Source organism: Corticium candelabrum, chromosome 13 (assembly GCF_963422355.1).
Source record: "Corticium candelabrum chromosome 13, ooCorCand1.1, whole genome shotgun sequence".
NCBI lineage: Eukaryota > Metazoa > Porifera > Homoscleromorpha > Homosclerophorida > Plakinidae > Corticium > Corticium candelabrum.
Genome location: NC_085097.1, coordinates 944,900 through 957,471, shown reverse-complemented (window position 1 = coordinate 957,471; position 12,572 = coordinate 944,900). Strand labels below are relative to the sequence as shown.

General features: G+C 42.2%; 2 protein-coding genes across 3 annotated transcripts in view; one reads left to right on the top strand and one right to left on the bottom strand.

Moving 5' to 3' along the window:
* The window catches only part of LOC134188756 (glycerol-3-phosphate phosphatase-like), a 25,569-nt gene extending 12,997 nt beyond the window's left edge, over positions 1-12,572 (top strand). The window contains exons 4-6 of one of the 2 annotated variants that reach the window (XM_062656948.1): positions 3,818-3,859; positions 12,160-12,272; positions 12,334-12,572. In XM_062656948.1, coding sequence (XP_062512932.1) covers positions 3,818-3,859; positions 12,160-12,272; positions 12,334-12,350 — 172 coding nt within the window. In that variant the 3' untranslated portion in view covers positions 12,351-12,572. Of the gene's footprint in view, positions 1-3,817; positions 3,860-12,159 lie in introns of both variants that reach the window. The other variant, XM_062656947.1, reaches the window with a different exon arrangement.
* LOC134188754 (uncharacterized) lies at positions 8,166-11,712 on the bottom strand. The gene has a single exon (XM_062656945.1). It carries the CDS (start codon positions 11,526-11,528, stop codon positions 10,731-10,733), a length of 798 nt encoding a protein of 265 aa, XP_062512929.1. The 5' UTR covers positions 11,529-11,712; the 3' UTR covers positions 8,166-10,730.

The window sequence follows — 12,572 nt, the reverse complement described above, 5'->3', positions numbered from 1 at the left end:
TGGACAAAATTATAGGGACACCTTGCATTTTTGTGTGTAGTCTAACTTTGGCACTGAAGTTTTCTTAGCAAAACCGAAGTTTTTCGAATTTCTTTTTTCATGGATTGCGCATTGTTAGTATGTAACATAGCTTGAGTTCATGATTGCAGCTGTACTGACTAGCTACTGCGCATTTAGTTTGCTTTGCGCAAACGTGACTACTGGTACAAAGAACGTTTGTAATATCTGTTATCGAGTATGTTGTTCCAGAATTGGACTCTGCACATGAGCATGCTCATCAAAGACAAATTGTAAACAACTGCTGAATGGAAGTCGTGAACTCATTATTGAGTAGTGAAAAAGAAGTGTGTGTGTATGTGCGTGTGTGTGTGCGTGTGTGTGTGTGTGTGTGTGTGTGTGTGTGTGTGTGTGTGTGCATGCACATGCATTAAAGTTGAGACGAATGTTTGAATATTCGAATATTTTTGGCGTTTGAAGTATGACGTGCAATATTTGAACCTTCTTAGTGATCTGTGCATGCGTCAAAGTAAGTGTCAACAATGGCGTCTTTCCAGGTGTGTTTGATGACAGGCAAATTGACAGTGAACTTGCTGACTGGTTATGTACCGAATGTTGCAGCTGAGCATTCTGAGCCCACTATCGACAACAATCAATCGCATGTTTCTGGTGAGCAGACAATTTCCAGGAAGCCATGGTTAGGTAACCTGAAAGTGTCACATGACGAGTCCCATGTCCATGCCTTGTTTAGTATTTAGTACTGTAGCTCACTGGCCCGTTCTCCACACGGGCAGATTAGATTATTAGTTGTTAGTTAATTAATTTATCATTGTATACATTCATGAAGTATATCTCATTCACAAAAGTAGCCGTGGACAGAATTCTCTTAAATTTAGTTAATTTTACATTGTATGCAAATTTATGTTGCATGAGTATCCTGTTCTGACAATTTATCATTAATTAAGTATGTCTTTGTTGACATGCATTTTTACTCTGTTCTGAAGAATTAGCACCCGGACAAAATTCTAATGAAGAATTTTGTTCAGAGTTATATCTTGTTCAATGATATCCCATTCTGAGATCAATTATCTCAAAGTAGAGTATAATCCATTACAAATCCTGTTGTTTGCTTGTGAAACTGTCGATAATTTTGAACAACCCCTAACAGGATGCCACCGTAATTATGCATGTTTATGTTTTGTAACTTGTTAGCAAAGTGCTTTACACTGGGCTTCCAGTTACCATCATGATAAGAGTCATTAAGACCTGCAATTCTGGAGGGTGAACTCAGCTTGGACAAACTTTCTAAACATTTTGGTTGTTTGCAAAGCTGATTTCTCGGTAGATTGGCATTTTCTCTATAACTAGATTCTGAACCCGTAGTTTGCATGGGCTATATTAGCAGGCGAAAGTTACAACTATTCTTGCAGGTATTTCTTCCTTGTACCTGCTGCACGCCGGGCACTATTCTGCATTGTCGCCCTGCCTGTTCTTGATCATTGCCCATAAATATATCGACAGGAATTGTGGCTCCTTATCTTCAAGAGGCTTCATGGCCCCAATTCGATTGATCAATTAGAAAGAAAACCTTTAAGCATATGGTCAGGACGTTTCCAAGTTAAGTTAAGCATTGAATAGTATTTCTCTTGGGAACCCTATCTCTTTGCACTGGACGTAGTTTGATGTTTAAGAAAAGCAAATCAACTACAACTTGCTCAGATAACACAGCCTGATAAGACTTATAGATAGCGTTGTGACATAACAGTGGCATGTAAACAACAATGAAACTGAAGGATGAAAGTGACCAGAAAATTGGAAATATTTAGTTGCTACATTATGCAAAATAATCAATAATCAACAAATAGTCATTTATTCCTGACAATTTACGAACAATGCAAGCCTTTCCTAAAAGAAACGAGTCAACCCCTTGAAGGGAATTCTCTGTCCAATTTGTTTGTGAAAACCTACCTCTTAATTAACAACATGCCAGTTGTGCGTGCCAATTTGGTAGCAATTGGTCTTAGTTAAACTGTGGCCATGCATAAACTACATGCACATGCATACATAGATTTTAGATTACATTACAACTTTACATATTGCTCAACGTGAAGGCTGAAGCAGCTCTAATCAAAATGCTGACACAAGTTTAATTAATCAATGCAGTGACTTCTACATAGTAGTAGTGGAAGTAATGTCAATGACATCACCAATATATTTGAATATTTTAAATATTTTGTGACAAATATTTGAATGTTTATTTTATACATTCGTCTCAACTCTAGCAGTGTGCATGTGCATGTGTGTGTGTGTGTGTGTGTGTGTGTGTGTGTGTGTGTGTGTGTGTGTGTGCATGTGTGTGTGTGTGTGTGTGTGTGTGTGTGTGTGTGTGTGTGTGCGTGTGTGTGTGTGTGTGTGTGCGTGTATGTGTGTGTGTGTGTGTGTGTGTGTGTGTGTGTGTGTGTGTGTGTGTGTGTGTGTGTGTGTGTGTTGTACATGTGTGTGTGTGTGTGTGTGTGTGTGTGTGTGTGTGTTGTGTGATTGTGTGTGCGTGCATGTGTGTGTTATGGGTGATTTCTCAGTGCTCATGCGTTGCTGCTGTATCTACTTGCCACAGTGGATTTTAACAGCAAGGTGGGCTTTTGGGGTAAGAAGTGACATTTTCTTGGATTAGTACTTTTATGGATTTACAAGATTTATGCCTGGTTGGTAGTATGATGCTGAGCTTAAAACAGAACCGCCTCGAAGCCAGCGGCATCCTTTGATGTTGACATTGAGATTGGCATCAATATTGTGAACCAGGTGTAAGGACGTGTTCGATTTGCAGTTCTAGAACTGAAACTGGGGTGTACCGCTACTGTTGGAACTGACAGAATCAGAACTAAATTGAACGAAAAAATCTGCTTTGTCAACACCTACTGTGGCTTCATCAGTTATCGATCCATCGACTATTAGAGCGACTTCAGCTACCAGCGCTTCTTTTTGACCTTGTGATAGAGTGCATGAAACCATCACTATTGCTGTTTGCAAAATAGTGCACCATTACACTTCCAGGACTTTTGCAGAAAAAGGCGTGTCAGTTCCATCAGTTCTAGCAATTGCAGCTCTGTAGACAGAACTGTCGGAATCAGTTTGAACAGTTTCAGAACTAAATTGAGCACGAGTTTCAGCACTTCAGCAGTTCTAGAACTGCTAGAACTGCAAATCGAACATGCCCTAAGCTTCGTACCTGAGTACTGGGTGATTTCTAAGTAAACATGCATAGCACACTCAACCTCCCTAATTCAGAGAGTATGGGACCAGCCGCTGTCCGGATTATAGAAATGTCCGGAAGATAGAGATAGGTAACGCTTGTTGTATCCTTGGAATCCCAGACCATTTTAATGTAAGGTTTGCTGAATGTCTTACCAGTTCTGCATACAGTATGCATGTACAGTACACACGTTAGATATGCGTTCGCACTGGCACGTGATAGTCAAGGCTGCTGGAGAATTGAGTGTCTAGATGGGGAGTTTCTTGCCAAAGTGCCTACCCTTGGAGCCTCACGACCTGATATTTGCTGGGTACAAGTGTCTGGCCTAGGGAGGTTCGAGTGTATAAGTATATGTTAATTTAGCTGCCCTGTGCGTTTGTTTACTGAACATTGAATGCCCAAGCGATTGTGCACCGAGACAATGTCCCTTTCGATGCTTTATGTTGTGTAAGGCATCTGTAATTGTTGGTATTTGATGCGTAGCAGAAAATTGTGGTTTAAAAGTAAATGGGTAGATGTGTTGCTTGGCTTTAGTGTGTATGGTAATGACATTTGTATGTTGTATTGTAGGCATGGTCTTGATCCGGGTCGGACATGTATGATTGGAGACAGGTGAGTGATGTGGGTATGAACACTTATGTTGTGCTGTTACATACAAGAGATTTATTGTGTGTGTGCATGCATGCGTGTCTGCATGTCTGTGTGCGTATCTGTGTGCATGCCTCTGTGTGTGTCTGTGCATGTGTGTGTACGGTGTGTGCATGCACGGTGTGTGCATGTGTCTGCCTGTCTGTCTGTCTGTCTGCCTGTCTGAGAACGGTTGGCAACAGTTTTGATTTCATGCCACAAGTTTTCAATCGGATTTGCATGAGGCGATTTTGGCGGCCAGTCCAAAAGTGTGACGCCATGCTGGTGTAGCCATTGTCTTGTTAACTGAGACATGTGGATTGGTACGTCGTCCTGCTGGAGGACAAAGTCGTCTCCTATTAGTGCCGCTGCGTCTGCAAGCATGTGCTCCTCCAGAACCTGTTGGTACGCCATGCTGTCCAAATGATCTTCCAGTTTCACTGAGGACCCCACACCATGCCAACATATTGATCCCCACACCCATCACACTAGCCGCATGCTGGATCGTATGGTCACAACATTCAGGGAGAAATTCCTCATCTTTGCGACGCCAAACGTACAGAGCACCATCATTTCTTATGCTGACTTTTGACTCATCTGTAAAAGGAATAGATTTCCTGTCATCCAAAGTCCATCGTGTGTGAGTGGTTGCCCATCCCAGTCGCAAATGCCAATGGATTTCTGTTAGCAGTGGGTTTCTTAGGCCTCCGAGCGTTCACTGCTGTCTCACTGAGACTACGACGGACAGTTCTACCTAACACCTGCTTGCCGGTTTCTTCAGCCAGCTGATATAAGAGCAGTCATGATGGTGGTCTGCGGTTCTGCAGTGCCATTCTTTTCAGTCGATGATCTTCCCGGATTGTCGTTGCTTTTCCACATCCGGGTTGTTTTTCATAATTGCTGCTGCCATGGGAAAGCCGTTGCAGGCACTGATGAACCGAATTCCTGGAGCGGCAGACAAAAGCTGCAATCTGACACACAGCGTAGCCAACTGAGTGAAGGGCTTCAATTTCCCTCGCGTTTTTGGACTCAACTGTTTGCCTCGAGGCATTGCTACAACTGCGTGCAGCTGAACGTTCAGGCTAACTTATCGCATGAGTTTGGCGGTCTCAAGGGCCGCAGTTTTAGTGCAGCTGGCATTTTGGTGGTTGCAATTTGAGGTTTTGCTACGTAAAACATGGACCAGAAGTGGTATGTCGGTGTTCTTTTGTCGCTGTAACTTTTTTAGTTTTTGTCTTAGCAGGATTGTTTTGTAACTAATTAGTATCACATGGTTTTTTTAATACATTGAAGTTAGTTTATTAGCTAAAATGGCAAGACAATTCAAATTGTGATGATGTGCGCGAAAATAGCAGTTCTGATCCACCTCGGACTGCAACTCCATGTTGTTAAAAAAAAGAAAAACTGAGCAAAAGCTTTCGTCTTCTGAATACAGATAGTTTTGGCAGTCAATCACCGCAATGACTCTCCAATGGCAATGAGGGTTGCATCTCCGTTTGACTGCCTCCCTCCCTCCCTCCCTCCCTCCCTCCCTCCCTCCCTCCCTCCCTCCCTCCCTCCCTCCCTCCCTCCCTCCTCCCTCCCTCCCTCCCTCCCTCCCTCCCTCCCTCTCTCTCTCTCTCTCCTGTCTCATCTTTCTGTCAATTTCATTTATTGAAACACAAACCCTACATTGCATTGATAACACTAAATGCAAGCAAGCACTGAGTTCAACTTTAGTTTAATGCAAGCTACTTTGATAGTCTCTATTGTATATGTTCTCATCTGTCTGTCTGTGTGTCTGCCTACAGAAAAGGCTACATATAACACTAAGAGTTCAAGATAAACTGTCTTTGTCTGTCTGTGTGTCTGTCAAATCTTTATATTTCATACATATGAACTATTACAAGCTATAGATACGAAAGTTCGTTATATATCAATTGGACCCACACAGGGTCTCTAAAAAATTATCAACTTAGGTTGCATGCAATTGAACACTATATATGTCACTAATGTCATTTTCTTTGCTTTGTGAGCGGTTCATCTTCTGGATGAGAACCTTTGTGTTGCACCTTTGGAGAGCTACAGCGAATCTTCTTCTTTAGTAGCACTTGAAATCTTGGTCACTGTTACCAAGGTCGGTGTTTTTACTTAGTTGAGATATTTGAGACAGGAATGATTGAGCTTGTCTCCCCCAACGACTGAAGTGTTCCATAACTAGAGGCACGAAGTTGAGGCATAATCCACCCGGCAGGACCTTTGACTGGTATTTCTCGACTTTCCTCTCTTCCCTTCTTACCGCTGCTGCCTCGTCTTCTCGGGCTGCTCTTGACAAGATATTGGCACACCATGGGTGGGCCAAAGACACTTCTAGTTCGACGTCTGTTCCGGTTACTGGATCCATGATCGCTATGTCAGGTCGATGCTCACAATCACAGTACCTTTCTCTGGGCTCTTTCTTGTGGTTTATGTGTAACTGGCTCAAACATTTGGACCAAACACCTACAATGGTATTATGGGTCCAGACAGGACCTCCTCCAGTCTTACACGTCATGAGATGGTATCCCTCAGAATCCAGGTCTTTTCCGCAATCGCATCTTGTAATTCATTTTGAGGAGTCTACCGGCAATCCCAGTCTCAAAAAGGTTGCCACCTGAAATTCTTTTGGTTTTAGTGCAAACCTTTGTGAGTTCGGGATGGCATCTAGTCATGCTCCCGCCCCTCTTCCTTGAATTGACCTAAAACGCGATACTTCTTTTGGACAAGTAGCGGAGTCAATCCTTTCACTGACTTCAGACCTGAGCAGACTGTCTGTTAGCTTTCGCTGTAATTTCGTTTCAGTTGTCAAACTGGATAGGTGGTAGTTGGGATGGACGGCTTGATGTAGTGAATGACTAATGGTGTTGTCTTCCTTGTTGGAAATCAGGCGGTCGACTACAAGACTGGTATCTGGAAGGCGCTGTGACAACTGTGACAGAGAATGAGCCCAAGATGATACAAAGGCAAACGCTGATGTGGATGAGAGCGAAGTCATACCAAAACCTCCATATCTGATAGGCCACGCTACTTGCTGCCACTGGCCTTTACTAAGAGTCTTGCAACCCAATAGACTGCAGAATGTTCTTTTGGTCTGTTTGTCATGTATGGCAGCCGCTGTATGTAACATTTCTGGTGGTATCACTTGCCCTAGATTATTCAACCGGCTCACATGGCAGTATCTGTCTGTCTGTCTGTCAAAGAATGTTTATTGAAAACATTAACACTAATACAGAAAAGGCTACACTAAAAGTTCAAGATAGACAACCATAGTGGTCATAGAAGAAAAACTCTAACAAACAGTCATCTGATGTCTGTAGCTATCACCTACAGAGTCATTAGTACAAGCTATTCTGTCAATCAATCTTTTTAGATAAAACACTACTATTATAATGTTGTAATGTTATTGACAGTATTCACCGCCAGTACATTTGAAATTTGAATTCAGGTTTCCATCTTCATCACGGGATCTTAGTGACCGTGTTCACACATAGTTATGCAACTATAGTTATATTCGTATTTTGGTAACTACGGTACGGTATAGTTACCTAGGCGGTTGTTCACACTAGCGTGAACATGGATGCTACTCTAGTATCTGGAAGTGGAATGCGCACAAACGGAAGTTCTTTACGCACGTTAGTATCTGATAAAAACGCATCATGTTAACAGCAGACTTATGGGAGTTGCGACTAGACAACATCTAGTAGTCTCGTGTAGCCAGACCCTTCCCGCTACGCGAGACTAATCATGTAGGCCTAGTGCACATGCGTAACTACTGTAACTATGCTCTAACCAAGGTCGCAAGCTTAGTGGGATAACTACGCTATAACTACGCAATAACCACCGCTAGTGTTCACACTGTAGTTTAGTTACTATACCCTGGTTGGATAACTACGCTATAACTAGCAGTGTGAACACGGCCACTGAGATCTGGTGGAGAACCTCCACCAGTGTATCTTCCTTTACTGTACTTCTTTATCTTCTTTTCTTTTCATTTTGAAGCTGCTGTTCCATCCATTGTGACTGCAAGTGAAATTACCTCTGAGCTCCACGGGTGTGCCAGAGAGATACTAAGTTCAACGTTGAAGTCAGTTGCATTATGGACAGCTATGTCAGGTCTGGATTGAGAGCTGCTTAACAGTCTCTTGGCTCAATAGTGTGAGGAAGTGACACATGTTTTAAACATTCTGGCCAAGCAGAGAGCATTGAGTTGTGTGACCAAATTGGACCCATCTTGTCTTGCAAGTAATGAGGTGATATCCATAGGTGCCCAGTGTCTTGCCACAATCGCTTTCAATTATAGATGGAGGCAGTGGCAAATGTAGACCCAGTGTCATTAATGCTGCCAAGTGGAATAATCCAGGAGAAATTGCAAGCTTTCTTGAGGTGAGAATAGTGTCTAGCCAGGCTCCTGAGCCCTTTCCTTGAAGAGATCTCAAACAAACTGCATCCTTGAGTGGAGAATTGTCAACATGTGCTGAACTTGAGATTTTGTTTGTTTTCAGTCAGCTTATGCTGAAGTCTTTTGGTGTTAGAGATGAGATCTGTCAGAACCTAACCAGGACACAGACACTTCTGTAGATGATGACTGCTATTTTCCTGAGCACTTGAAGACATTGTTTGACTGATTACTGAAGCTACTTGTCGCTGTAGATCTGGAAATCGGTTCGGTAACACTTGCAACAAGTGAGCCCAACCAGAGACGAATGTTGATGTTCAGAGTTTGGTAAAGGTACTTTGCGTTTGTGTGTCATGTATGATTGTAGCAGGGCGTTTCTCATCAGGAGGAATGTTTCTGAGTAGATGACAGACGATGAGCATGGCAGTAGCAAAGAAGAAACATGGCACTCTGTCTGTCTGTTTGTCTGTCTGTCTGTCAATACATATATTTTCAAACATGGAACTATTATACATCACTGCAAAGCACATAGCTATAACTAAAGTCCAACACTAGTAACAACATATACCTTGCAAACTACATATGAGAGGCAAGACTCTAGAGCTAGGTACAAGATACGCAAGTCAGAAGAAATGAATCCAAAGAAGACCAGGCGATGGTGATGACAGAATCCGAGAAGACGCACTAGGCCACGAGGGCAAGTTAAGGCTGCGATAATCCCAGATGCTGAAGTCACAAGATGGATGACAAGACGAAGAGGAAGACAAGATGATGACGACAGAATCTGGAGAACACGCACTAGGTCACGAGGGCGAGGTAAGGCTGCGATGATCCCAGACACTGAAGTCACGTGCACAAGATGGACGACAAGACGAAGGAAAGACGACATGATGACAACAGAATCTGGAGAAGACGCACTAGGCCACAAGGGCAAGGTAAGGCTGCGATAATCCCACATGCTGAAGTCACAAGATGGACGATGAGACGAAGATGAGATGACGACAACAGAATCTGGAGAAAATGCACTAGACCACGAAGGCAAGGTAAGGCTGCGATGATCCCAGACACTGAAGCCACAAGAGTAAAGACAGAACGCAAACTCGATCACAACAAAGAAACATAAGCCACGGAAACAACATACGACGAAAAGCAACTCAACAAAAGCGTTCATTCCAGAAACGGGGACCCCATACAACCGAATAGGACTGACGCAACCGACGAAAGCGGAAAGAACCGCTGACGCCAAAAAGAATCCTGAAAAAGCTCTCCTCTTCTGTTGATGACTTCTACTTTGCAGAAACTGTAGGTTGCAAGCACCGCTTCCATTCATCCGGGTCTGTCTGTCTGTCTGTCTGTCCAATACATATATTTGAAACATGAATCTAGCAACATACAATATTTAACTACGAGTCAAATTATACAGAATCACCTAGAGACTACAGATATCAACTACTGAACCAACTGAGAACTAAAATTACATTTTCTAACTACTAAAGAACCCAAAGAGGGTCCAGTTATTGCAACACTAATTATTGGAGATGAAAGCGGGGTTTTTTTGCGTGGACTCTGCAACCCAAGGATGACATCTTGCGTTGGATTACTCTGGCATTGCATCGCTGTAATTGAATGCTGAACCTTTTCCGCCAGTGATCTATAAATTGTGCCGAGTTGTGCCGACCATTTTTATCAAAAGGTTGAGATCCGAGAGAACGTAGGTGTTGGTCTCCTTCATCACCCCATCTACCGAAGTGTTCAATGACTAAAGGCTTAAAGATTATTTGGTTGCCAGTTGGCAGCCTTCATCTTGATATTTGATTTTTTTTTCTTTTCTTCTCTTCACTTCGAAGCTAGACCATCTACTTTTGAGGATGAGGGAAATACCTCTGAGCTCCAGGGATGGGCAAGAGAGATGTCTAAATCAATACTCATACCAGAATGTGTATCAAGTGCTATAATGTCTGGTCTGTTATCTGAGTTTGAGTAGCGATGTCTTGGCTCTCTCCTGTGTGGTATGTGAAGTTCACTTAGACAATCAGCCCAAACATTTGCAATGGATTCGTGACTCCAAACTGGGCCACCACCAACCTTGTATGTTAAAAGATGATACCCGCTGTCGTCAAGAACTGCTCTGCACTGACACGAACTCAACCACTCCCGAGAACAGACTGGCAAGCCCAACCTCAGATATGACGCCAAGCGATAAACGCAAGAATCAAGTGCGAAACACATCGAGGTTGGAACAGCGTTGACCTAAGCACCTGCACCTGCACCATGTAAAGAGCGAATTCTGGCAGCATCTCTTGTTGACTTCACTGTATCACGAGACATAGATTCAAACAAATCATTAGATAATCGCTTCTGTAATTTGCCACTAGCAGGTAAGTACTCAGACAGTTCATTCAAGGGAAGGAGGCTCTTTAATGTCGCACCTGTAGCAGATCCCTAAGATCCTTTCAGAAGCAAATCTAAATCTACTCTCAAGTTAGGAAAACGCTTGGGTAGTGCATCTATTGCTTCAACCCACGAGGCTAAGAAAGCACAAGCTGCTATAGATTTGACAGATGTTAGACCAAAACCACCTAGTCGGACTGGTAGAGTGGCTTGTTGCCATGCCAAGTCACTGAGTTGGTGATAAGATAGTAATTCAGAGAAAACTTTGCGTGTCTGTAAATCGTGAATTTCTGCTGCAGATGTTAGTAAATTTGGAGGAACAACACGAGCTAAATAATTCAATTGTGGAACGTGACAATACTTGAGCAATAACGAAGCGCTTTGGACATCATTCAAAGAAGACAATTGGTCACATAGTTGTTCCCCAGTGTTAGCATACGTAGAGCAAAAATTGGATACAAATTTAGCATTTCCAAGAGGCATTCCCAATATAACTATGCCTTCAGATGTAACAGGAAGTTGACAATCAGGAATTGTGATAGCTGGAGATGGACAATAAATCTCACATTTCTGACAAGCAATATCTAAGCCAATAGCTGAGAAATTGCATTGTAAAGAAGTAAAGGCTTCCGTAACGTTACTTGGCAAACCAACCAAGAACACATCATCCAAGTATGCTAGGATTTGAATGTTGGAGAAAGTGTTCTGAAGATTCACCAAAGTTGGGTAGATAGCCATGGCAAACAGAGCAGGACCTAATGGGTCACCTTGGTGAACCCCAACCTCAGATTGTAGCAAAACCAGTTGACCATTCTGCAAGGCGACTAGTGAACTGAAATCAAAGTACATCTGGTACACATGCTTTGATATGTCTTGAAATGTAGAACGGCACTGTTGTAACAACTCTTTCCTGCTGATTGAATTGAATGCATTTTTCACGTGTTTTTATAGCAACCCAGTTACTGTTATGCTCCAAAAGCAATTTAATGTGGTGAGCAAGAAGCTCAGAACCACTTGGAGTTGACACACCATGTTGTATTGGGCAGAAGTAATCAGCAAAGGCCTCTCTTTTTTGACGACAGATGACTGTAGCTGTGATACGTCGTAAGCATTCACCAATAGCAATGGGGCGAACGTCTCCGTTGCATTTAGGTAGAGCTATCTGTCTGTCTGTCAATCATATTTATTGAACATTTGTCTATCATACATTTCCTCAATGCAAATAATTTATGCAGACCAACTGCTATCAGTGTTCATGAACTAACTAAACTTAAAACAAAACTTGAAGGAACTAATAACTGTAAGCAGCTATACTGCGTGCTGTCTGTCTCTGTCTCTGTCTCTGTCTGTGTGCGCAAGCATGTGCATGCGTGCATGTGTATCTGCAAACATGCCTGTATTCAGACAAAGCTTTACAAAGGAACCAATTGTTATCAGAACTTAGTTTTTGTTAATTTATCTTATTTCAAGTTTTGTTTAGCCTGAAGAGTGACATTCGTTTTGGCTTCAACAATAACTTACTAACTTTGCTTGTATTGAGTGGAGCAACCAAGAAAGAACAATTCAATGAGCTACAGAAGAGATCAGCAGAAGGTTTTAGTGGTGACATGATAATGCCGCATTACTTTTGTGATAGTATTGCTTCCCTTATTAGCTGATTGGACAATTTAGCAAAACAGCTGTCTATACATCCATCTTTCTGTATTGCTTGTTTGTCTTCTATATATCAGAAATGTTTATTGACGTTTGTATGTTAATTTGTTGTTTGAATAGTTGTATATTTTATAATACTATTTCATTGGGTTTTGCTCTTGATAAGGTTCATGTGTAGTTTTAAGGTTGATTTGATTAGTTGTTAGTTATGAATATCTGCAGTATGTGGTATGATCATGA

Bases quoted from the DNA above. Each gene is read 5' to 3' on its own strand.
- LOC134188754 (XM_062656945.1), bottom strand. From the start codon at position 11,528: ATGTACTTTGATTTCAGTTCACTAGTCGCCTTGCAGAATGGTCAACTG.